The following is a 25,484-nucleotide window of genomic DNA, read 5'->3' as shown; positions in this document are numbered from 1 at the left end:
TTTTTTTTTTTTGATTGAACCAAGATGGACAGACCTGGTAAACAAAAGGAAAACAAAACAAATAAAATAAAATGAATAAAAAATAAAAATATACCTTACCTGCTACTGACGTAATGAGGCTAACATATAACAACGTAGAAAACTGCACCATTTTGAGAATTAGTATTTTACTTCAGGGCAGCTGAAAGTCGAAACAGGAAAAAACAGTTAGTGTCTGCATTTTACAATGTTACCATACATCAATGTACTAACACACTGATTACACATACAGTAAAAATCTTTTAATGTTTTCATATTTCATTTATTGATCTGGTTTTCTGTACTGTAAAAACATGAAGGTCGGTCTCCCACTTTGTATTTATTGTAGTCCTGTTTCACAACCTTAAAAGACATTTCCATGGAAGTGCTCATTAGCTTTTTCTAAGCAGATGGTCTGTAATAAATAAAATATGTAATTCATTAATGACTTATAGCAGACATAAAGAAATGTATCTCTGATACAAGCCAGAAGATGGCCGTTCTATGATACATGGATAGAAGATGGGCGTTTTATGATACATGGATAGAAGATGGCTGTTTTATGAAATATGGATAGAAGATGGCCGTTTTATGATACATGGATATCATGGACCTTCCCAGCACATTGCTGTATTCAGCCTGCAGCTATCTCAGCTGATCTGGAATGCACTCGTGCAGAGGTATAGAAACATGCATCATATAAAAAGTCCTATAGAAACTTCTACAGTGTCCAGAGTTTTGCATGGAAACAAACTGTACACTGTAAGATCATGAGTTATGGCCATGTCAGATGAACCTGTACAGAAATAGAGTACCTCCACATCTGCACAGGGACTTACACAAGGAAAAAGATACCCGAGTAATACCAGGCACTGTTATACACTTCTCAGAGTATGCTGATATAAGAATACAAGGCGACTGCCTGCTAATAATGTGCAAAATTTCCTCTCTAAGCTGTAGATTTCTGTGCAACACTTACAATGCATAAACATTACAGAGCTACAGAAACATCCAGATGAACCGAACAGTAAGGGTACATACAGCACAGGGAGGACAGATAAAATCATGGCGCATGAGCTCCATTGAAAATCATATGAACAGAGACTTAAAAACAAATTTTACAGTCTTGGAGAAAGAAAGTTTTGGGAATGACTGAAATGTTTAAAAACCAAGGGAATATCCATAGTCAAAACAGATGCAACATTTCAGAAATCGAGGTGGGGAAACAAAAGGTCACAGTATGAGGATACAAGGTGAGTGGTTATGGGAAGATAGAAGGAAGTGTTATTTTACAGAAAGAGTGATTAAGGATTGTAAGAGTCCTCAAAGTGTTGTAGGCTGAAAAAAATAAAAAAGTGTATTTAAACTGCATCCTTACAAGGACTCATGACATGAGGATTGTACATGAGGAAAAGGTACTATAAAGGCCATCTGCAGCTTGTTCTGTAAATAATGGACAGATTGGGTGTGTCATATGGTTTCACAGTGCTCTTCAATTAAAAAAGCAGTGACCAAAAATGCACTTTATAAGATGTGCTCCATTTGTAGAAGTTAAATCAAAGAAACACCTTTGCAGTGAAGAAGCCCCCTTTATTCCCATAGACATTTAATCTTCAGTACTACAGCACCCGTGGGCAGAAGGGATATTTAGCCTTCCTGCTTCTCTAAGGTGGTACAACCTCAGAGCTGTAATAAACAATTAGCAAGACCGTGTGGGCACACCCTTCCTCACAAGGGAGATTGGGGGGGGGGGGCTTTACCCATGCAAAACTAATATTCTTGGATTTGTTTTCTACCAGTGGTTATGACCTAGCAAAATGTCATTTTGCTCACTTTACTACTGCAAATTAAAGTTAAAAAAAAGCTACTTGTAAAAGTAGGAGTAAACTGGCAGCAATCAGAACAGCTCAGCACAAAAACATACTATATGCTCTGGCACAGTTGTGCTATGGGGATCCTGCAGGTGACCATCTCCCCTAATTTGCAGCGCTTGTTTTTCTGTCCAAAAGTTATTAGTTATTGTGCAAATAATATATTTTTGTTGCCTTCATTCATAAAAAGTTTAAGAGTCACAATAATGGTAGACAGAGGCAAAAGTCATTCGAGCAGTACGAACTCCCACCTACCATCTGCCTAATAGTTTTGCATTTGAAAGCAGGATCTCATGTCTGTCTCATTTGATATGACTTGAAAATATAGTTTCCTTAAGAATAACTATAAAATATATTTTTTTTTCTCACTCAAAAGAACTGGGCTAAATGCCCATCAGTGCAAATTATATGTATGTGCCAGCAGATGCCAGTGGAATACTAAAATCCTACATCCAATTGCAAAACCAGCAAGTGGAAGCTCATTCTGATCAATAGTCCAGTTCTCTCTCTAAGATATACTGGTTGTATGGAAAGTAAGAAGATGGCTGTACTGGGATACTGGCCCAAGGCTAAATGCTTCATGGGAGGAGTAAAGATTTAGAAGCACTTGGCTCCTGGAGTATGCTTGTATGCTTTCATGTTAGTTCTATGTAAATTGAAAAAGGGGGGAATTTAAAAAAAAAAAAACCTCGAGGACACCGAATACCTTTTTTGTCCCTCACCTCATCCTACTGCACTCCTACTCTGCGCCAGCTATTCACACTGTGTCTGTCAAATTCTGCTCATTCCCCCAGATTAACTTTGATATTAGTTGGAGACTTTTGTGGAGTATCAGTAAGTCCTGGGGGGCACAGCCATCGGTATTCTGTTATGCCCTGCCCACACTTCTCCCCTCCCCAGAGACCAGTGGTGACGTCCATGGGTGGGTGTGCAATGGGAGATATTGTGGCATATTACCTCACCTCTGCAGCAGCTCAGTCAAATCCACCCACCTGCTCATCACCAGGACTTTGCCTCTCAACACACGACATCCCCAGTCACCACAGTGGATCATTTTGGCACTCATGTCACTACTGAACATCCTGGGATGGTAATGATCATAATAAACAAAAAGAATACGAACTGTCACAGGTGAAGCAAAGCTTATTTAATTGAGCAATAAAAAACAGTAAGCACTTTCACGATCAACCAGATCGCTTCCTCAGACTAAAATAGACTGTCACTTAAAATTTAAACTTTGGAAAACCAACCAAAAAATTAATCAATTAACAAATTAAGTAAAGGCAATTTATCCATTACAAAATACATTTCATTAAAAATTACAAAAAAAATCATGCACACCATATAAGCAATGTACAAATACTTAAAACATTATACAGAATAATAACAATAATTCATGCTGGTAATTTATATATGTATAAATCCTATTGTTTAATAAGCACTTCTAGTGATTAAGTGGTTTGGCTTTCAAGAAGGGTTTAAGGGACACCATTTCATTGAGCTCTGGGTATTTATCTGCATTGAGCTGTATGATCCATCTTAGTTCCATCTCCTCTGTCCTATTCTTCAGGTCACCCCCCCCCCCCCGATATTCTCAGCCACCTTTTCCAGTACCAGAAATTTAAAACATGATGAATACCCTCAGTTTCAACATGTTTAGCTAAAGCACTAGTCCCTTTCTTGTTAGCTATATCCCTCATATGTTCTAAAATCCGCTTCTTATGCATTCTACTGGTTTTACCTACGTAAAAAACTTTACAGTACTGGCAAAAACTAAAGCTATACCACATTCCTTGTCCTACAGTCCAAATAAAAATCCACTTCTATTCAAAGATTCTGTTCAGGATGCTGGAAAATAGACCCTGAAAAAATGTACCTACATGCTGTACAATTTCTGCATGGGTATGTCCGTGTTCTATTAGATAGTTCCTAGGGTTTATTACCTGATGTTTTCTAACGATTGTCTTTTAAGTGATTTTCTATTTGTGCATGAAAAATGTGGTATTGGGTCAATAACCCCCTCCATTTCCTTTGTAGCTGTGAGTATGTTCCAATTTCTCTTAAAGATTTCACAAAATGAATTAATATCACTTGCAAACGGTACTGGGAACCTGAGTTTTTCCTTTTTATACCACGTTCTGGGGCCACATACTCTGGATCACTGGAGAAATATGGTGTCCCTTTCCATTTCCTTTCCTCATAAGTTTGCTTAATGCATAGAACTAACTCCGATTCATTACAGTCTCTACTCACAAAATCTTCTCTTAGTAGTAACATGGCTCCATCCAATCCTGCATCTCTGTCGTGCAGTCTGCTCATCCTTAGAAACTGCCCTTTCATCACGTTTTTACTGACATCTCTGGGGTGCACACTACTCTTGTGCAACAGGGAATGTCTCCTGCTGGGCTTCCTACATAACCATGTTACTATTCCCCTTAAGTCAGATTTCTTGACCAGGACCAGGTGGTTGTTGTGATTTTTACTGTTCAATTTGCCACCGCTATAGAGAGGTCATGCTGCTGCAGAATCCCCATCTAATACTTCCATACTTCAAACTGTATTAGCAGAACTTAGAACTATACTACAATCAAAAAAAAAATGGGAGAATGACTGCAAAAACAGGCTCACATCCCCATCTATCTCCAAGTGTACCATGTTACTCAGATAAACCTTGACTTATGACTGCAAAAACAGGCTCACATCCCCATCTATCTCCAAGTGTACCATGTTACTCAGATAAACCTTGACTTATGACTGCAAAAACAGGCTCACATCCCCATCTATCTCCAAGTGTACCATGTTACTCAGATAAACCTTGACTTGAAAGCTTTCAGTGCTAGACCACTGTTTCTCACTGGCAAGCACACCTTAAGAGCTGTTACAGTAGTGTCTTGGGCTAGGAAAACACTACAAAGTTTATCCTTTTCTTTATGTGGCTTTGGCAGGCAAGGAGGTGTGGACATTGGGTTGGGGGAAAGTGCATGGCTTGAAAAAGAACAGGGACAGAATGTCTTAATTGTTAATGAATGCCGATGCAAAACTTGCAAGTGAATTAGAGCAATGTTTAAAAATGTCCCTGATTTTGATCCTTTGTCCCCCCCTCATTTCTGTATTTGTCCAAAATCCTTAAGTGGTGAAGTTGAAGTTAAACTGCTGCCTTTAATAGTCACATCGCTACAGTAGTCAGGAAGTCCTTCTACGTGGCACACCTCATCATAAAAGGGTTCTCATCCAGGAAAAAAAAAAAAAAAAACTCATAATATAAAGGAGCGGATAAAGCGCAAAGCATTTCAAAAAATTACTAGTGGGTCTCCAATCATAACCTTATGTATTCATCTCTTTTAAGGATAATTTCTTGGTATCCATATCTTGGACACATAATAAGTATGTTATGATTGGATTCTGATCATAAAGTTGCATGTTTTAGGACCATAAAGACAAGAAGAGAAAAAGAGAGCCATGGCCATATATATATATATATATATATATATATATATATATATATATATATATATATATATATATATATATACATATATACATACACCGGCATAAGAAGGGAAAGGACAAATTCCCACCCTCTGCTTTACTGCACCCTCCCATGAAGTAATGCTGATATTCCAAAATCACAGGATTATTTGATTGCTTGTGTTTGCATTAAAAAAAATTATACATTTTCTGACTATTTGACTAATTGCATAGTCCCCGCCACATGCACACTATACAAATCCACTGATTATAGTTGAAAGACACAAATTTTGACATTCAATAATATCGGAAATTGTTGACACTGCAAACATAAACATGCTACTATGCATGTGCTGAGTAAAACAATCTTGGCACATGCAAATCCTAAAACTGAAAAAAAATTAAACAAAATATATTCTTTTGCAGGGTGGCAAGCCCCCTGTGCCACCTATGAGGGGGCTTACACCTACCACTCACCTCCTGATTTGTAGTCACACAATGTCAGGGACAGGGTGCATGCCCCAACCTGAGAATTATGCAGTTTCATAAACATTTTGATATTTTGCTTAGTCGACCATAGTTTGTCAACTCAATAGTGTTGACCAAATCAATATTTCAGAACCAATATATATATATATATATATATATTCATAGATACACACACACACACATATACATATTATACATATATATTACACACACATATATATATATATATATATACACACACACACACACACACATACACATATAATATATATATATATATATATATATATATATATATATATATATAATATATATATATATCTAAAACAATCTCCAACGCACAAAAACAACACCAGAAAGTCACTTGTCAAACGGACACTCTCCGTCACTGCTGAAACAGATATGCTTGCTGGCACAAACTCGAATAAGGCACAAAAGTTAATTAATCTACAACGAAATTTAATCACCCATGAAGAAGCACAACAGTATACCTTAAAAACACTAGCACTAGTAGTCAGGTATTGTAGAAGCTTTTGAATAGGCATAGAGAAAGGGTCTAAGTTCTGGTCTTTTTTCCAAATAGAGAACCTAGTCCATTTACTAGAACAAACCTTTCTAGTGGAAGGTTTGTGTGAGGCCAGAAGAATTTCACGAACTGGAGATGGGATGTCAGGCAGCCTGGTAATCACTGGAACTGGAAGAACCAAGCTGTGAGCTTGAGACTGTGCAGGTTCGGATGAATCAATCCCTGAGGATGAGATAATAGGTCCTGGGAATGATCCAGGATCCACGGACTGTGAATCAGATGAGGCCATAGAAACGGGAACCAGACTTGACGTGGCCAGTAGGGAGCAATGAGGATCACTTTGCTTTAAAACCTCTGAGCTTTCTGGAGAAATTTTGGAATGAGTGGAAATGGAGGAAAGGCATACAGAAGACCTGGGGGCCAATCATGCATTAGCGCATCACTCAGTGGTTCCCCCTGAGGGGGGATCAAGGCAAAATAGCTCCTGCATTTGTAGTTCAGAGGGGAAGCGAACAGGTCGCAGCAAGGCTTGCCCCAAAGTTGGGAGATCTGATCTGCTATTACAGGGTTGAGGGAACACTCGTGAGGCATCAGGATGTTCCTGCTCAGATTGTCCACAATAAGGTTGGAACTCCCGGGAATGTGCATTGCTATAAGAAAGCGACTGGAAGCTATTGCCCAGTGCCAAATCCTCATGGCTTCCCAACACAGGGGTAAGATCTGGTTCTGCCTTGTTTGTTGATATACCAGACAACTGACATGTTGTCTGACTGAATTGCAATGGTCCCTGAGAGTAGGGATGCAAGGAAAGTTTGCAACACTAAGAGAACTGCCCTCAGTTCCAGGACATTTATGTGCAAGTTGGCCTCGATGGGGGTCAAGGTGCCTTGGACAGTCTTTCCTTGAAAATGCCCCCCACCCCCACCCCAACAGTGAAGCATCCATGGTCACCGTGGCCATGGGTTGGGGAAGACAGAACGGTCGACACCAAAGACTTTTTTGTGGCTCCATCCACCATAGGATTTCTTCCTTGCAACAGTTTGTACAGCGTATCATGTGGTTGAGTGGGTGGGTTAACAACGACCATTGTGCAGAAAAGAGCCACTGCAGGATTCTCACGTGCAGTCTTGCCAGTGGTACTAAAATAATGGCAGCTGCTACGGAGCTCAAGAGTTGCAGTACAAGACTTGCTGGTACAAATGTGTGAGGAAGAAGGTCTTGAATTTGGTGTCTTATTTTCAAAAGCCTGTGGAGGGGGGAAGAGAAGCTTGACAGGATGTTGTGTCGAAGACTGCTCCAATAAATTTGTGTCTTCATTGGGGACATCTGAGATTTGTCTTTGTTGATTGTAATCCCCAAGGAGACAGCGAGACTTTGAGTGTAAGGGAGGCTGCAGACTAGGAGATTCCTGGTCAGGGCGGTAAGGAGCCAGTCATCTAGATAGCGAAACACCTGGAATCCTTGTAGTCAAAGATGGGCTACCACAGCTGCCATACATTTGGTGAACACTCGAGGGGCTGTCGAGAGACCGAATGGCAGTGCCCTGAACTGGTAGTGATTGGCTCCCAGCCGAAAGCGGAGAAACCTCTGAGAGCGGTGATCCATCTTTATATGGTAGTACGCACCCTGTAGGTCTACAGAGCACATCCAATTGTCTCTCCCTAGGAAGGAAAGAATGGACTGTACTGTGACCATCGGGAATGTTTGCGGTTTGATAAATTTGTTCAGTAGGCGGAGATCCAGGATTGGTCTCCAGTCAACTGTCTTTTTTAGCACTAAAAAGAACCTAGAGTAAAACCCAGATCCTGTATGTTCTGGTGGGACTGGTTGGATGACTCTTTTTCTTAGCAGTTTTTCTATTTCTAAGGCTGCTAATTCCCTCTGATTGGGTGGTAGATCGGGGATTCGTTTGACGGGTCTGGGAGTCAAGTCGAATGGTATTTGGTAGCCTCTGGATATTATTCTCTGCGCCCAAACATCGGTAGTGAATACAATGCCAGGCTGGTAGATGCAGAGAAAAATGACTCCCGACTGCTTCCACAAGAAAGCAATTGGGCCGCTGCTCAGGAGCGCTGGTAGGGTCTGCCGGAGAAAGAATCTCTGGCTCCATGGTTACGTGGACCCCCTCTACCCAGAAAGGGATGTCTTCCATATGAGTTGCCTCCTCTGCCCCGGGGGGATTGTTCACCATCAGTGTCACAAAAGGATCCTTGGGATTTCTTGAACCGTATCTTTCCTCCCTTCTGGTTCCTGCAGTAGGACATTTGAGGGTTGGAAAAGCGTAAGCCCACAGCAGACAAGGTCTTTCCATCTTTCTCACTACGTGCAAGTGTGTCTCGTACCTTGGATCCGAAAAGTACAGACTCGTCAACAGGTGCATTGACGAAGGAAGATTTAAAGGGGTCTGCGAAGTCACACAATCGCATCCAAGCATTACGTCTCATGACAACACCAGATGCGGCAGCTCGAGCTGCCCCCTCGGTGGTGTGGGATACCAAACACATAGAGGAGTTCGAGATGGATTCAAGGGTAGCTAGCTGTGAGGCTACAGTGTCATGTACCTCATCAGGCAGTACCCCACCAAAGAGGAAGAGATTTCAGAAATTAGGTCTCTCTGGAGTCGAGTAAAGTGAGCCAGATAATTCAGCGACCGAATGGTGAAGGTCGCAGATGCATAGGTCCGCTTCCCTAACCTGTCCATGGTCTGGGACTCCCTGTTTGGAGGATGGACAGTGGAACTATTTTCTGCCAATTTCTTCTTGGTGGCCACCACCACGACCATAGAATAACTGTCAGCTGCTTGGACCAATGAGGCTGGCCTTCAGGTGTAGATTTTATTTTGTCCGGCCTCTAGGGGACAGGTTCTGCATTGTCCAGGGCCTTCCAGGCACGCTGCACAATTAGTTTAACAAGATCATCTGCTGGTGGGGTCACCCAGGAAGTAGGTGGCTGGGCACGGAAGGTCTGCAGAAACACCGATTCCTCAGAAGAAGGGATAGAGGACTTCTATTCCCCCCGCTGTTTGAGGATTTTGAGAAGGTCTCCAAATGAAACGTCATCTGGGGAAGAGTGTGGGGACCCTTCTCCCTTATCACATTCAGGGTCTTCTGTGATAGATTCCTCTGGGGAGTCAAGGTGCTTCCTCTTGCATGGTTTCTTCTGGGGTGGCTCTCCAGTGGGATCTTCTGAGGAGGACACCGGAGAAGGGGTTCCCTTCACAGGGGGTTCTTGTGACTCCTGTGTCCAGGGACCAGACATAGCGGGTTAGGAGAGGAGCATCCTACGGGGAGGTTTCTGATACTGGTGTCCTAGGTGCTGGCTGTGAGCCTTAGGAATGAAGGGCCCTTTCCATCACTTGTACAGCAGGCCCTCTCAAGCCCACCTCCAGTTGAAGTGTTCCAAGAGAACTGGAAGCCGTCAGAGTCGTGGACATAGACGGTGCCAGAGAGAAAATAGGCACCAGATTAGGTACCAAGGTACGGGCGGTCCAAGCACCGCTCTGAGAAAGCATTGGCTCCATCGTAGCCGATGCTGCAAGGGTGGTCGGTGCTGACAGGGGAGACACTGTTGTCAGAGCCGAGACAGTATGTACAGAAGCGGGCATTGGTACCGGGAACAGGGAGGATGCTGGAGGAGAATAAGCAGGGGAAGATGAGGTAAAGGATTCCGAGCCAGGAGGGACGGAAAGTCTAGCTGGAATGGGCAATCCCCAAGCTGCCAGAAGCTGATCCACAACCCGCACTAGGTCTAGTGCAAAAAAATTCCTAGTGGATCTAAAGGAGGCTGCTAAAGGGGAATCAGGTCTTTCTAGAAAGGGACTAACCTCTGCCCCAAGAAAGGGTCATAAGTTGGAGAATATCTTGTCCTTGGCAGGTATCTGAAATTTGGAGACGATGGAGCCAAAGAAACTGTCAGCACCATGGCCGGGGATGGTGCCAAGGCATGTAATGTCATCGGAGTACATGGAGCAGAAGTTGTTGTCAGCACCGTGAATGGGGATGGTGCCGAGGCATGTACAGTCATTTGAGCCAATGTGGGAACCAAGGACAGAACCGAACTCAGTGGTCCCATGGTTGGAACCGAAATAGGAATTAATACCATGGTCAGCACCGAGGGCGAGGACACAGATCCTGGTGCTGAGGTCATCTGTGCCGAGGGCACTGGCGAAGCACAAAGACGACTCGGTTCCGTAACTGACGGGGATGCAAGAACTGAGTGACTCTGTTTTTCCTTATATTTTTTGGTCTTAGGAGGGGGTGAGACCTCCGATCCAAACAGAGCCTCCGAGAAGAAGGGTATCTTGAGTAACCTTTTTAAAATAAGTTTATTCTTACATTTTGCTAGTGTCCGATTACTAAAACTAGCACAAATGTCACAATCAGCTTTAATATGATCCATGCCCAAACAGTAGACACAATGGACATGTGTATCTGAGTTAGGCATCTTACGCCCACACTTGTCACACTGTTTAAAACCCAACTTAGCTTTGTCTGACATGGTAAGGAAAACAATGCTATCCTATAGAATGAATAAGATAAATTAATTTGATTGTATATATATATATATATATATATATATATATATATACACACACACACACACACACACACACATATATATACACACACACACATACCTACAAATAATAATAACAATAATAAGGGTTAGCATTGTCGCCTAACAGCAAGAGGCTCTCCGGTTCGATCTTCGGCTGGGGTGTCTTCTGTGCGGAGTCTGCATGTCCTCCCTGTGGTCGTGTGGGTTTCCTCCGGGTGCTCCAGTTTCCTCCTACATCCCCAAAGACATGCTGCAAGTGGGATTGGACACGCTAAAATTGGCCCTAGGCGTGAGTGTGTACGTGTGTGAGCCTTCTGTGGAAGGTTGGTCGCCAGGCTGGCAACTTGACACCGTAAAAACTCCACTGCCAATCATGAGCGGAGAAGGTGATCTGCTGTGGCGGCCCCTGATGGGAAAAGCCGACAGAGAGACAGAATAAAAATCTTTAAAATATAAAGATAAAATAATAAAATACCAGTGATGTTAGTTAAGGAATACCACTAGTAAAAAGGGAAAGCCTGTCAAAGACAGGAGAGAGGGACAGTAACAAAAACGGTAAAAATTTACATTACCAAGGAAAAGGGTAAGAAATAGGTCTAAGTTATAGGCGACAGTGATAAAACCTAACTTGACTAAATATTTAGTAATTTAGAAGAAAAAACTGTCATAAAATCAACAATTTACTGCTTAGCTTTGAGAGAGATGGCCAACACGTCTGACTAGGAAAGCGGCAAACGAGATCTGGGGTATCTAGGAGAGGACCCTCAAATGCTCTGCAAGTATGGAATGCACGGCCAAACCATGAACATTTCAAAACACCAAAGGCCAGCATCACAGCTGTTTCACTGAGGAAGGCTGGGTAGCCGAAACCGGTCTGAATAAAATATTTTATTTATTCACTTTATTTTGTCTACAAGTGCCTTATGTACTCTTTATGCTGGCCTTTGGTGTTTTGAAATGTATCTAGGAGAGGGGCGTTGTGGGTAGGTTCTTAGCTGAGAGTTTTTGGCTTGCGCGAGCTGGAAAACGGCCGTATCAGTTCCGAGGACGGAACCGAAGTCCCAGCTGTAATGTATGAACAAAAGATTTACAACATCAGATCTGTCTGTTATTCTGCACTAAACTCCTAATCCCATTATTATTCAATTATATAGCAATAACCCACGACTGGGTTTTGGTACTGATGGATTTACCCATGGTTGACATGGTTTGGTCATGAGGGTGAAGACTGAGTAACCAAAGTAAACTGTGGGTAAAATCAGCATTACCCACACCCAGCCATGGGTTACTGCTATTACACAATGATATTATTTAAGAAAAAAGTTACTTACTTTTCTTAAATAATGTCCTTGTATAATGGCAATCTGCTGCTCTTCCACATTTCTCCTCGGTATCCTCGAGCTTTGTTGATGTACTATGCCTGTGTATAGGACTTTCATTTCCACGCCTACAAAGTAGATCAGTGCTGTGTAAACAAGCAACAGACAAAGGAAGATCTCAGTTGCTTTTTTTGTTTTTTTTATTAAAAAGAAAAATGAAATCTGGAGACTTTCAACATATGGGAGAGACAGGATAATCTGGTACGTTTCTCTAGTTTTGTGTAACATATCTGATTATCCTTGTAGTTTTTTCCATCCCATCTGTCTTGTTCTTGTACAGTTTCCATAGCATATAGTAACAGAAGAAATTCTGGGCAATTGGACTTTTTTCCATTGGCATATGTTCGATTTACAACAAGCGCTGACCAATCAGCATGCTTGTTTTTGAATGTTAGTGGCCAGTCATTGTATAATTCTCAGTACATCGTGATCTGATGTTGTAAGTCATGCATTCCCTCAACAGAGCATGTAAACTGTACTGGTACAGAACCAACACTAAATTTCTGGAGTAGGGAATCCAATAAAGTGTTCTTCAAATGAAACACAAGAATTAGGCTGAAAATCTACCTTCACTTGACTTCACAGAGAGGAATGCACAAGCATTTAAGTGTTAAGTTTTCTAACGCATCTATTTGACATTCTGGAGGTAAAAAGGTTTATTCCTATGTAGTAAAGTGCAAATCTAAAGTTTTTTTCTCTAAACTATGTTGTGACTCCGTCGCATTACTTTATTATGCATGAAAGCATCTTTTAACATTATTCAGAAAGTGAATAACAGAATCAGATCTGTAAAAAAAAGAGCACCTTTTCTAATATAAAAATTAATGTGAAAAGGCAAACACACATTTCAAAGCCCATTAAGGAAGCAATTTGTTCTTTTCACAAAACCTTTTAGTACCCAGTTGAAGTCTGCTAAAATGATAGTTATTTAATTTGTCTTGTACTGTTTAATTTCTGCAAAACTCTTCTTGCATAGCTTAGCAATATCAAACACAAAAATCAGGAAAAAATTACAAATAGCGAAAGTAGCATGGTGCAGGCCATTACAAATCTACCACCACCAAGGAGATGCTGAAGAAAAGAAAACTTCCTTCTTCTGTAAAACTAGCACCGACTGTTTTTTGTCAATATAATATGGAATTATTTTCTTTTCTTTCCCCTCACTGCCTTCCAATTAGTCTCCTTCTGCAGTTTCCAGTTCTTCTAGCCTGCCTCCTCTCTGTTGCATTAACTGCAAAAATTCACCAAACCTGAGATCTTCATGAGAATAGGTAGTGTTTGGCCCTTCATCTTCATCTAAATCTTTTAAATGTGTAAATTCAGAAAAGATTACATATACAGTGTTTTGCACAAAAACATATTCCAAGAATTCCTAGCCTGTCTTGGAAACTTGGCTGGGAATGGAAAACCTCCTTAAATGGAATATGGGAGGAGATGGCAAAGAAGACGAACACTGGAAATACACTAACTGGACATGGAAGTACACACTGATCGCTCAAGGATATTGTTCTTCTACCATCCAAAAGGCACCAGGAGGGTACAATGAAAGACAAGGATGATACAGATGCTTGAAATATCGTCTTCAAAACAACCACTGTCTGGAATGTACAGTCCAGGATGATTAAATACCTGAAAGACCAGCACCAGAATTAGTGCAGGTGGAGGTGTCCATCCCAGCTGCTTCTGTGAAATCAGCCCATGAAGTAGTGACAACCGTAACACTGATGATGAATAGACAGTAATCAGGCAGAGAGATGCCAGAGAGTCTGAAGAGCTACAGTGCCAATATTAGTTAAATGCTGTTTGGGAATATAGCCAGCAATACACGTGTTGAGGCAGCACCAGGATAAAAGCAATGCTGATAATACAAGCTGTTTTGTATCAAATGTCAAACACCCAATGATCAAAATCACCAAGCTATAATCCCGAAAAAACAAATCATAAAAACAAAAAAAAAAAATTAAGTGTTATTGGGGGGAGGGGGAGGGGCAAGCCCCCCCCCCCCCCCAAGCATAGCTCTAAAACTTAACTATTCCAGCTCTACAGTTGCACCAACTTGAAGAGGGCAGAAATCTCCCCAAAGAGGGCATCACTACTGGAGAACACCTAGAAATTTAGTCGAGAATGATTTCCCATAGAAACCGCAGTCATCAATCTGATCCTCAGCATCATTAGCCTCCAGCAACAGCTACATGCAGAAACAAAGTGATCCTCCAGCAACAGATACATGCAGAAACAAAGTGATCCTCAGCATCATTAGCCTCCAGCAACAGATACATGCAGAAACAAAGTGATCCTCAGCATCATTAGCCTCCAGCAACAGATACATGCATAAACAAAGTAGGATAACTTGGAAAACATTGCTGGAGATCCCTGTGCCTGGAATTCAGAGTGACAGTGGTAGCAGTCTTTGTGGGAATCCTGGCATCAGGTCTGAGTACAGCAGTCAGCAATAACCAAGCATCAAAAATACTAGGGGATGCTTGGCTGGAGAAGGGGTAACACTAAGGAGAGAGGAAAGGGCAGCCTTTAATCCTAGAGAAGGATCAATGAAAGATTCAACCACACATAAAAAAGTCTTATGGACTCTACTGACAAACTCAGAATCCTTGACCAGCAGCAGAGAATGTTTACTATGGCAAAAGATCCTTGATGCAAGACAAATACAATTGGATTTTTCAAAGACAACTGTCTCTTTAATTGAAGAGTGATGTTCGTCAGATTTAGAAGAAGCTACCATTGTGAATGAGGATGTTGAAAATCTTTCTTTAATTATAGTACTGAGAGTTTCACTGAAAGATAGTTTTCTAAATCCTTCCACCAGGGAAGCTTCATTCACTATTAAGTGTAATGCAAACTGAACACCAAATGTATCATGTTGCTGTCCAAGACAATGCAGATACTTAAAGGGCCTGTTGGGAAGCACACTAGACCTCCTCCAGGGCACACACAGACAGAAAATAACATCTCAAAGAGTCCAAATGATAATCCTCAGCCCAGCTATGTCAAGAAACATAGTATTTTTCAGCCAGATAGTAAGAACAGAACATTCACAATTAGCAGAAAGGGGGCGATATCCATCTACTCACTTCACTCAGACGGATACCAAACATCCAAGAAATATATCCAGCCCATGCCTGATTCTTTATTGATCTGAAGCTTAACATGGTAGGAACGAACTAGAGAGAGAGGTGTTAATGTGATGCCTGATGGGAAGGGAAGGACTGGGAAGATTGTGATGCATGATGGGAAGTGAAGACATCCTGGGAAATTTTATCTATTAACTGATCTTTACTTGCAGTGTTTTGAAGCATATGAAACATGGTTCTCCACTTGTCAGATACTGGGGTTCTGGGACACTCAACATCATCCAACTAGTCTTGAATTTTTTTTATTTAAGGTGCCAACCCTATTATTTACCTTGTTTCCTAGTCAAGAAATGACAGCAATGGGGAGGGAAGGAGACAAATGAAGCTTGCAGGGTCCTGCATCAAGTTAACATGCAAATATGCAATTACTTTGGATGGAGAGGTCATTTCAGTCCCTGTATAAACAGACTCATTCCTGTCCTATCTTCACACAGGACCTCAGGCCATGTCTCATATACCTGAACAAATATTACCAGACTTGATGTCTCCTCACTTGAGGCCAGTGCATCAAAAACTTGAACAACAGGCAAGATCTGATCTCATTTCATTATATATAGCTGGTAGCGGCCTTCATAACGGCCATTCTTGAGGTTGGATTTAGGAAGGCAGGTACAGTCTATTGCACTGGTTCACTGCACCAGAATGACACATTACCAACTTGAGGGTGCCTGTGTCCTTTCTGTAACTTGCACCATTGGGTCAGCTACATTATATCTTGTGCACATGGATCAACATCAGTACACCCATAGCCGCTGCTGTTATACACAGCTGTGCAGTAAAGAGCATTTTTCTCACACACACACACACACACACACACAAGGTTACATCACACAATCAAAACAAAATAAGTTTGAAAAAAAAAACATTGACCAAACAACTGGTTGAAATAAAGAAGATAAAACATTCATTCATCTTTTTTTTTTTTTTTTTGCAGGAGGAAGCACCCCCCACCACCACACCCCTCACACTCCCTGCTACGTATATATACATCTATATATATATATATATATATATATTTTGGACCAAAGCATACCCAAGTACAAGACATGGTCTTCCATTATCATAATGGGTCTTCAGTACCACTCCTTAAACCTCTGAAGAAACAATGCCAGACCTGATGCCCACACGTTGGGTTGCACACAGTCAGAAGACCAAGTGCCTGAAGTATTCTGTGCTTGATTGTAATTCTGAAATTGGGATTTATTTCCTTGTAGTGACATACAAATAAGAAAGTGCTACTCTTTCTAACCATCTGCTCTGATTTTTAATGTGCAGAGACTGACAGGTATGTTTAGTGTGGTAATCTAGTTACATACAAATATAAAAGAGTAATGGATAGAAAAAATATCTGTGTGTGTGTGTGTAGTAATGATATTGGGGTGACTTTGCTGCTGCAGAAAGTGTAGATTTTTTGTGCAAAATACTGGTTTATACAGATGTCCATTACTGCCATAACATATCAGTGCATGTGCACTTTTCTCTAGGAAACTGTGCAGTCACAGGACACACATCCTTGGAAGCTAAATACATCAGATGTCCTAAGGTAGGCTGTTCAAAGAAGTGGAAAGTAGTTTTACATCTAAGTCAGTTCAGGGCAGATCTTCTGCCGGAGTCTATATGCAGTGATATCACAAACTGGCACAGTGGCTCCCATGTGCACAGTCACTAAACTATCATGCCATGCGGTGCATACCTCTCAACTACCATCATTTAGACATAGTGCTATAATTTAAACCCTCAAATTTATCCTTGAGCCTCCTAGATTTGTGATGTTCCCCAAAGTCAGACCAGTAAGAGCAGATACTTTACTAAATACATCAACTAGGACTATACAAAGAATGACTACTATTACATGGGTGGTAGCATACAGGGACCTTATATTGTGAAAAATAAGAAAGTACTCTTTTTCTGAACCCCTGCTATGATTTGCAAAACCCAGTGCTATGATTCTTAATGCATAGAGGTTGAGCTATAATGTGGCGTCTTAGCATGCCTGCCCAATAAGTATCATCAGTGTTTCAATCCCATTCCTGTCCTGTCACTCTGAAAGGACAGCGGAGTTCTGGAAGCTTAGTCCATTCTACTCCGAACTGATCTTCTGGCTTTGTCCACTCCATGTCTGGGTCAGTGCTACTATTGATACTTGTCTTTGTAGCAGAGGAGTATAGTCAATATACAGAGAACTTTACAGAATACAGTCAAGACATGATCATGAAAAGGGGAAACTAGTCTGTACAGGCCCTGGTGTCTCTGTGTCAGGAATATTGGAATATTCTGCAGATGAACTGAAAGGTGACAGACTAAGAATGCAACAGGTAGCATAAGAGTATATACCTGTCCAAGGAAAATCACACTCATTGAGGGAGTCCAGGGAAAAGTTACCACACTAATAAAGGGATTAGGAAGGCAGAATCAAGAGGTACCATCTTTTGACACTGGATGGAAAGACAGATGGGGGGTATGACATATACAGATAATGTAATGAGGATCATGTCATACAGGAATGAAGCAGTGACTATGTCCTGGGCAACCCAAATTCAATTACTGGGTCAAGTACCTGACAAATTTGGCAAAGAGGAATGAAAAGGCTTCACCTGCTCATCTGTTTCAGGATGCTGGGCAAAGTGCATGGCAGAGGCAATTATATTGCACTGATTTCACTGGTGAACTCACTGAAATGGCCACATGTGCTTGTTTAATTCAGCCTGGAATGCTTGCAGGCTCACAGTGCTCACACAGATAAGCAGTGACACTGTAGGAAGACCACTGCATATTCTCTACATGCATACTATTAGGCATGCATGGAGAGTTAGGAGCTGCAGAACTACTTCTACCCAGCTGTCTCAAGCAGCAGTGGTAATGATCAAGTAAACTCCTTCCCGATGGAATCCACATGTCATTATGGGATGCTGACGAGCCCAGGCCAGCCAAGAATAACGAATACTGGCCAACCTGCTAACAGTAAGTACATGGCAGAGGGAACAGTAATGCCTCAGGAGAGCCATGCTGTCATGGCAGATTAACCCAACCTAAAAAAAGGAGATAATGAGAAGGCAGTCGATAAAACACAATTAAAGAGAAAAGACAAAGGGAAGAAGGGGTACAACCCCAGGACACGAAATTTATTCAAAATATTAAAACATGTTTTCTCTGAGAAAGTAGTGAATAGGTGGAACAGGTTATCAGGAAAATCCAGGGACTGTAAATCCATATATGCCTTCAAAGTTGGTTGGGGGTAGGTGATAAGCTCGGAAAAAAAGACGTGGGTAGAGAAGCAGGAGGGTGCTAGTTACACACAAAATGCAGCCAGGCAGTGTTGGCTTTTTCTGCAATGACCAGCATGTAATGTGATCTAATAAAATGGAAGAAGAAGAAAAAAATCAAAATATGCTGTATTTTGAAAGCCTGCTACAACATATAACATTATTACAAAAGACTTGACAAAAACAGAAGACTAACATCCACGACGAATAAACAGAAAACTGTCCAGATTTTTGCAGAATGTCTAGATTTTTGTCTCATATCTTTTGGGCTGTTCCTCATAAAATTTACAGTTTCTGACAAATCACCAAAGGCTAAAGTCACTAAATAACAACAAACATTCAAGTTTGAGACTTCATATATTTCAGAAAAATGTGTGCAAATATAAATCTTGTTATTCTAGTGACTTTCTAAGTTTAGAAGAGCAATATTTAAAATCTGTGTCTATTTTTGGAGCTTTGCCCCCCCCCCCCCCCCCCCCCCATTATTGTAGGCTTTGTCCAGATTTACTATGATAAGAGGTTGAAAGGTATGCCGATTATAGTACTTCTGTGAATTCAACCACATACATCTGAAGCCTGAAGCTAGGCTGAATGGAGCAGAGAGGGGAAATCCCATAACAGCAACATTTTTTTGGAGTTAGAATGGTGGGCCAATACCTGCAGTTTGCACAGGAAGTGTTTGGATGAAGCAATCAACAGGATAATTACACATTCATACAACACAACTGGGTAACTCACATTCATACAACACAACTGGATAACTGCACTGACCAGCACTTACTTACCTAAAGCTGCGTGAAACCAGGAGCCTGAACAATGTAGATGGGTAAAACCACTACCATTCATAAGTGTTACAGGGCAGAAATCTTCTCCAGATCACCATTACTGTTAAAGGAGTTAGGAACTAAAATCAGTCTGTAGTAGTCAGGAAGTCGAGATAAATTAGAAGGCAACACAGTAAAATGGACATTTACAGAAGAGGAAAAATAATTTGATTCGTAACAGTTATTCGTCTTTAATATTAACTATATACATTTGTTATGATTTACCTGCTATGATTCATTATTTTAAGCTAAAGACTAATTTTAGTTTTCCTGTTTTGCTTCATATAAATAGTGACTTTCCTTTTGTTATAAATGAACGGTTTACTTTCCATCTGGCTGTTTAGAACTCTGCTATTATAAACAAAAGATTCCTGGATGACTCTCTTTGATAAAGTGGTTGATCAGTCTGACTTTCACAATACTGACGGAAACAGTTAAAATTACAGCATGAATCTATAATCAGAGCTACGTTTTCTGCAAAACAATGGCATGCTTATACCTTGCTAAAGTTAACGCCCTGAAGAAGTCCATCGGACTCGGTAGTTTTACAGCCAGTTAAGAATTTAAATAGGCAATATCTTTACTTTCAAAGCATAAAGTGTTACTTGACATACACACTCAAGCAAAACATGCTACAGCAATAAATACCTTAATACTATGTAGCTTACACAGAATGGAAATGGAAATGGGTGATCTCACCTAGTGTCGGTATCCAAGTAACAAAGAACGTGACACACCCAACAGTCCTACAAATTCGTCTGCACTGTCTGAATCAGCTAACTTCGGTAAAGTTGATTAAAATAAAATAAAAAGTTTACGTGACTGCTATAGCTCATCACTAAAGCACCGCATGCTTCGTTTCTAATTGCACAAAATATAAAATGGAGTGCTAATTTTCAACACTTTCACTTTCGGTTTACCCTTCAGAAACAGTCCTACAAGTCTGTCTGCACCGTCGGACTAAGCTAACTTCAGTAAAGTTGTTTAAAATAAAATAGACATTACACTGTTCATCAGAGTGCTATGTATTCGTAGGAGACTGCCATCGATAAGGTCTACAAAATCAAACAGCAATCGAGCAGTGTTTATTACCTACAGTGCTCGATTCAAGCAGTTGTATTATTCACGCTGCAAGAACACAACCCGTTCAGTCTGCTTTTCTTAATCCTCTCCTAATAAAAGTGCTTTTTTTTTCTTTTCGTGTGCTGCTTAGTTTTTTTAAGGGCTACTACTAGCAAACACGTTGCTGACAATTACATTTTAGATTACTTGTGTAGTAATTTTTCAGAGCTAACTGTTAAGAAAAACTTTCCCCAGACTTCTTGCAGATGTAGTTACGTAATTCCACTTGTTTTGCTAGTTGTTTACAGTGTAAGGTTTAAAGTCAGCACTGTTTACTTACTCTTTTGCTACCTTAATAAGTGGGCACTCCGATCTCTGACTCCTTTCAGCCACCATTCCAGGCCATTTAACATCTGCTAACGTCAGTGAGGAGAACGGTTACCGCACCCAAAGGCTCAAAAAACATGCTTATTTCTTCATGGTTTGGTATTTCCTACATGTAACACCACTCTGGCACTATTTACAGTTTTTAAATATTTTTATATGCAATTTCTGAGTCTGACCACATGCAGTCTGGCATCTTGAAATAATTCTGATTGTTTAGTCTGTCCCATCATGCAGTGCTTGTCTGTAAAAAATTACTTCATGTATGCCTAATTCCTGAAGCTCCTGTCACTGCATTGATTTTGCATGCATACACTACACTTTCAATTAGTTTTAAGTAACATTTCATGCCATTCAGTGACTACTTCAAACACAAATAGTGCAAATGCCACATAACAGACTTTCAAAGTGCTTTTTACTGCTGCTGCTTTTTAGAATGGCTAAACTGCAGTATTTTCTGAAACCTGAATTATACTACTTTGAATCATCTCCCATCCCTCTTCACACCTAACTTCTCTAGCTGTCAAAGTGCTAGGATAATTTGAGCTGTTACCACCTGTGATTGACAGCCCACAGCAGGAGACTTGACTCATGTACCGTTTCCTTGTTCTAGCCTTTACTTTTTGTACGGGTAGGGAAAGGGCCAGGCAGCGGTGACATTTTTAGGAAGGTCGTGGAAATGTCAGTTTGGGAAAGGAACTGGCCAGAAAACTATCTGTATTCATAGGTGGTGATGGCATCAATGAAATGGAGACTGCAGCAAGCTTTACCAGGGTGGGACAAACATTTTTTGAAAGTGAAACCACCACAGTACAGTAAGGTACTGTTTACATGTTGTACTGTTGTTTATTCATAGCAGGGACAGTAAATAGGGAGAATAAGGACAGGGAAATTGAGCATTTTATAACAGAATCCCATTGTTGTCCTTTAATAGCATGCATACAATTATAATACAGTAAAAGAATTTAACAAAAAGATTACTTTAAACAAACATAACAGAATAGATATTGGAAATAACTCTTGTTTACGTTATAATTGAAACATGACTAGACAAAGCTGTGGGGAATGTGGGATTATTACAGTATTATTTTTAGCAGAGCCAGAAATTTAAAAAAAAGCCTATAAGGAAAAAAGCTAGTTTTGAATCTTTGAGACTACAGTGTAACAAGATTAAAGTGATAATGTGCTACTTTTGTTCCTTGTGTACTAAGAAGATTAATCATTATGCAGTATTTTTATCTGTTTAATTACAGGCATAAAATGCTATCAATTTTAGCAACTCATCGAAGATTATAGCTGGTTTTAAGCATAGGCCATCTAGGCGGCCACCGAGGCCGCTGATCAAGCAGGGCAGCTTTTCCAGTATTTATTTAATTTTTGTAGTAAGGGAATGGTTAAAATGTGTTGAATTAATACAGGAAATATGAAAGAGTAAGACAAACTGTGAGAAAAAAAGAAGAAAATCTGGATGGTGTAAGTAGACCAGAATGGGGGTACCAGGTGGTGTGTGTGTGGGGGAGGGTGCCGTTGATCTCTTTTGCCTAGGGCACCAGTTGACCAAAGGCCGGCCTTGTTGAGCAGTGAATTACCTCAAATGTTGACAGAAATGGGGCTTACCCCATTATTTTAGCTAAGTCACATGTTTTCCTATAATTACTAGGCGTTAACAGCAACCATAACCTATGGCTAACATATGAAATAAAAATCCTTCTAAAGAATATGGATACTGTTTGGCATGCCTGGAAACACATTCTCATACTCCTCATGTGCCAGTATTACACTCAACTATACAGCCTTTTAAAAAGATTAATTAGATAACATAAAATTATCTTCCTGAAGTCTAAGCAAGATTCCATAATGAACAGACAAATGCAATTGTTATACTGATCTCAATAAACAAACATCAACAAATCCCTCTTTTACCCCGCCCATACTCAACCCTACTGATTTCCTAAAGGAATTTACAAATCTTCCACATATGCATTCCAACTTCTCACAGTCATCAACCAATACTCCCTATCCACTCCCTTCTCTTTATGTTACATTAGACAAAATGTGATGTACATTCAGATGTCAGAAGATGAGTCATTGTTAATTAAATGCATGTTCTTTAATACTCAATAAAAACTTTCCAAAAACCTCAAAATTCCTTACAAATGTTTGTCTTTTGGCTTTTTCCTGGTAAGGGGACGCCACAGCGGAACTCCGGTCCGCTAATGATTAGCAGTAGATTTTTACGAAACACCGAGGTGCCAGCTCGACACCCAACCTTCAATGAAGGCACACCCATTTATGCACGCATGTCTTTCGAATGCTACCCAACAGCAGGGAGGACATGCAGACTCCACACAGAAGGCACTCCCAAGCCACGCCGAGAATCGAATGAGAGAACCTCTTGCTGTGAGGTAACAACGCTACCACCGTGAAGCACCTGAAAATTACACTTCTTTTAGACAATTAGGAGTCTGGCTTGACACCTCACTTACCTTTCAGTAGAATTAAATAAACTGCCTCTTGTTGTGGGCCACAAAAATCTCCCCATTTCTTTCCTTTTACCAGAGTCACCATACTGAAAGGCATTCTTTTGTCACATCTGGAATTTGTCCTACCACTAAATGTTCCTGCCACAAATAAAAATGAAAAAAGCTGTTCAAGCAATTTTAATAAAATCTGTAGATTCATCACACGCTCGACTAGAAGGACATCACTGACAAACTATAGCAATAGCTAAATGGCTTCCATTTAAATAAAGAGCAGGTATCTTACTAGCCTCTCAGCTACTTAAATATATATAAGCACATACCTTAATTTCTTTAGCTGCTAAACTTCCCCTAAAATACTTTCCTATTATCTCAGAGGGCAAAACCACAATAGACCTTTACTTGACCTCCTCCCTCTAAAAATGCAAGCTTCAGGCTTCAGTGTCTCAGGCACTGATTTTATGTTCTGGGTCTTAAATTCTAGGAATCCCTTCCTTCTCAACTTAAGGGTATTTATTCATAAACAAATTCTACATAGGTTCATAGGTGATTACTAGGCTAACCACCCCTGGGGGACTTTTTAAAGTGAGCCATGCTTCCCAAAGGTGAAAATCAAACCCTGTACCTTGTGCCTGTAAAGTAAACTGAACACCTTAACTGTTATGTCAACACCAACCTACTACATAGTAATGTCATGTTGTGTATGTTAAACACGCAGAACTACTCTAAGAGCTCTCATATAAACAGAAACAAATCATCCACGCTGTGGTTAATAACCACATCTAATAAGCATTCCCTCTCTTAAATACTCTCCAACCAACCGAAGAATGTTAAACCATTACCTACCTTTCATTTTCCTTCAATACTTTAGCTATACAGAGAAATATTGTACATATTGCAAATGTTTATTAGGACTGTAGTCTTAATTCATTGTACAGTCTTTAATGTTTCACTTGTTATTATATAAATGCCTTTTGTTTAGTAATAACTTTGTATGCCATCTGCTCTATGTTCTATGTACTGCAATGCCTTTATTTATTTTGCATGTGTTACTGAATTCACTTGGTGAGACTGAAATCAGTGAGTTCTGATGAGGAATCTATCTCAGGCAACAAATTCAAATAAACACACACACACACACACACACATATATAGATATAGAACTAGAGGGATAAAGCTATAGAAATAGATGGGTATAGCTATATACAGATATAGATATACCGCTAGCAGATAACAGACATCTCACCCACCAGCTCTGACCATTCCCCTTCATATTGGATAACATACAGACTTTATTTATCTGACAGCTAACTCGCCCTCTGCCCCTACAATACAGCTTCATAGGTAAGTACTAGGCTAGCTGCCCTTAACAGGCCATTTCAAACTTAGCCAGTTTCCCTTTTTGTGCTCAAATGATCCTATCCCATTCGGTGTTAGATTGGCCCTACCCATCTCATGGTCGATAATTATATATTATCCCTAATGACAATAACTAGGATCATACCATAGATAATTTGAGAGGACCTATGCATGGGATAAAGCATTTAGGAGCTACCTCCCTGAACACTTTAAAAGGGGACTATCTAAAGGCCAGTTGGTCAGACTTGCATGGATGGTCAGTAATGAAATGGATTTTGAAGCTCAGTGCGTCATTTTAATTGATATGTTCAGGGCAAGAGATTATCCTATAAAACTTGTTGACAAGATGTATTTGGAGGTTAGGAAGAGAAGGGAGAATGGAAACATCACACCCTTATTGGGGGTACACAGGTCCAGATTGGATAGCAGTTTAGGTAGTAGACAACAACAGACTATGAAGGAATATACATGTTCATTCATTGCCAAATTTTCTGTAGATCATGATAAAATTTATGACATTTTGATAAAGAACTGGCAGAGTTTTTATGGGCAGAACAATGTCCTTGATAGATTGGGACCCAAACCTAATAATGTGTTCAAAAGAGGTATGACTATCAAGGATTGGATGGAAAGGCATGATAAGGGAGTATCATAC

At 40.4% G+C, this 25,484-nt stretch overlaps 1 protein-coding gene across 2 annotated transcripts in view; it reads right to left on the bottom strand.

Annotated features, from left to right (window-relative positions):
- The window catches only part of LOC122813771, a 450,190-nt gene extending 429,008 nt beyond the window's left edge, over nt 1-21,182 (bottom strand). Inside the window, exons 1-2 of one of the 2 annotated variants that reach the window (XM_044086265.1) lie at nt 20,947-21,182; nt 100-181 (exon numbers count right to left, since the gene is read on the bottom strand). In XM_044086265.1, coding sequence (XP_043942200.1) covers nt 100-151 — 52 coding nt within the window. In that variant the 5' untranslated portion in view covers nt 152-181; nt 20,947-21,182. Of the gene's footprint in view, nt 1-99; nt 182-19,505; nt 19,561-20,946 lie in introns of those variants that run through there. The other variant, XM_044086266.1, reaches the window with a different exon arrangement.
- Between the last annotated feature and the right edge of the window lie 4,302 nt (nt 21,183-25,484).

Source organism: Protopterus annectens, chromosome 10.part0 (assembly GCF_019279795.1).
Source record: "Protopterus annectens isolate FY-2018-M chromosome 10.part0, PAN1.0, whole genome shotgun sequence".
Classification (NCBI taxonomy): Eukaryota; Metazoa; Chordata; order Ceratodontiformes; family Protopteridae; genus Protopterus; species Protopterus annectens.
This window is presented reverse-complemented; position numbering and strand designations above follow the sequence as displayed.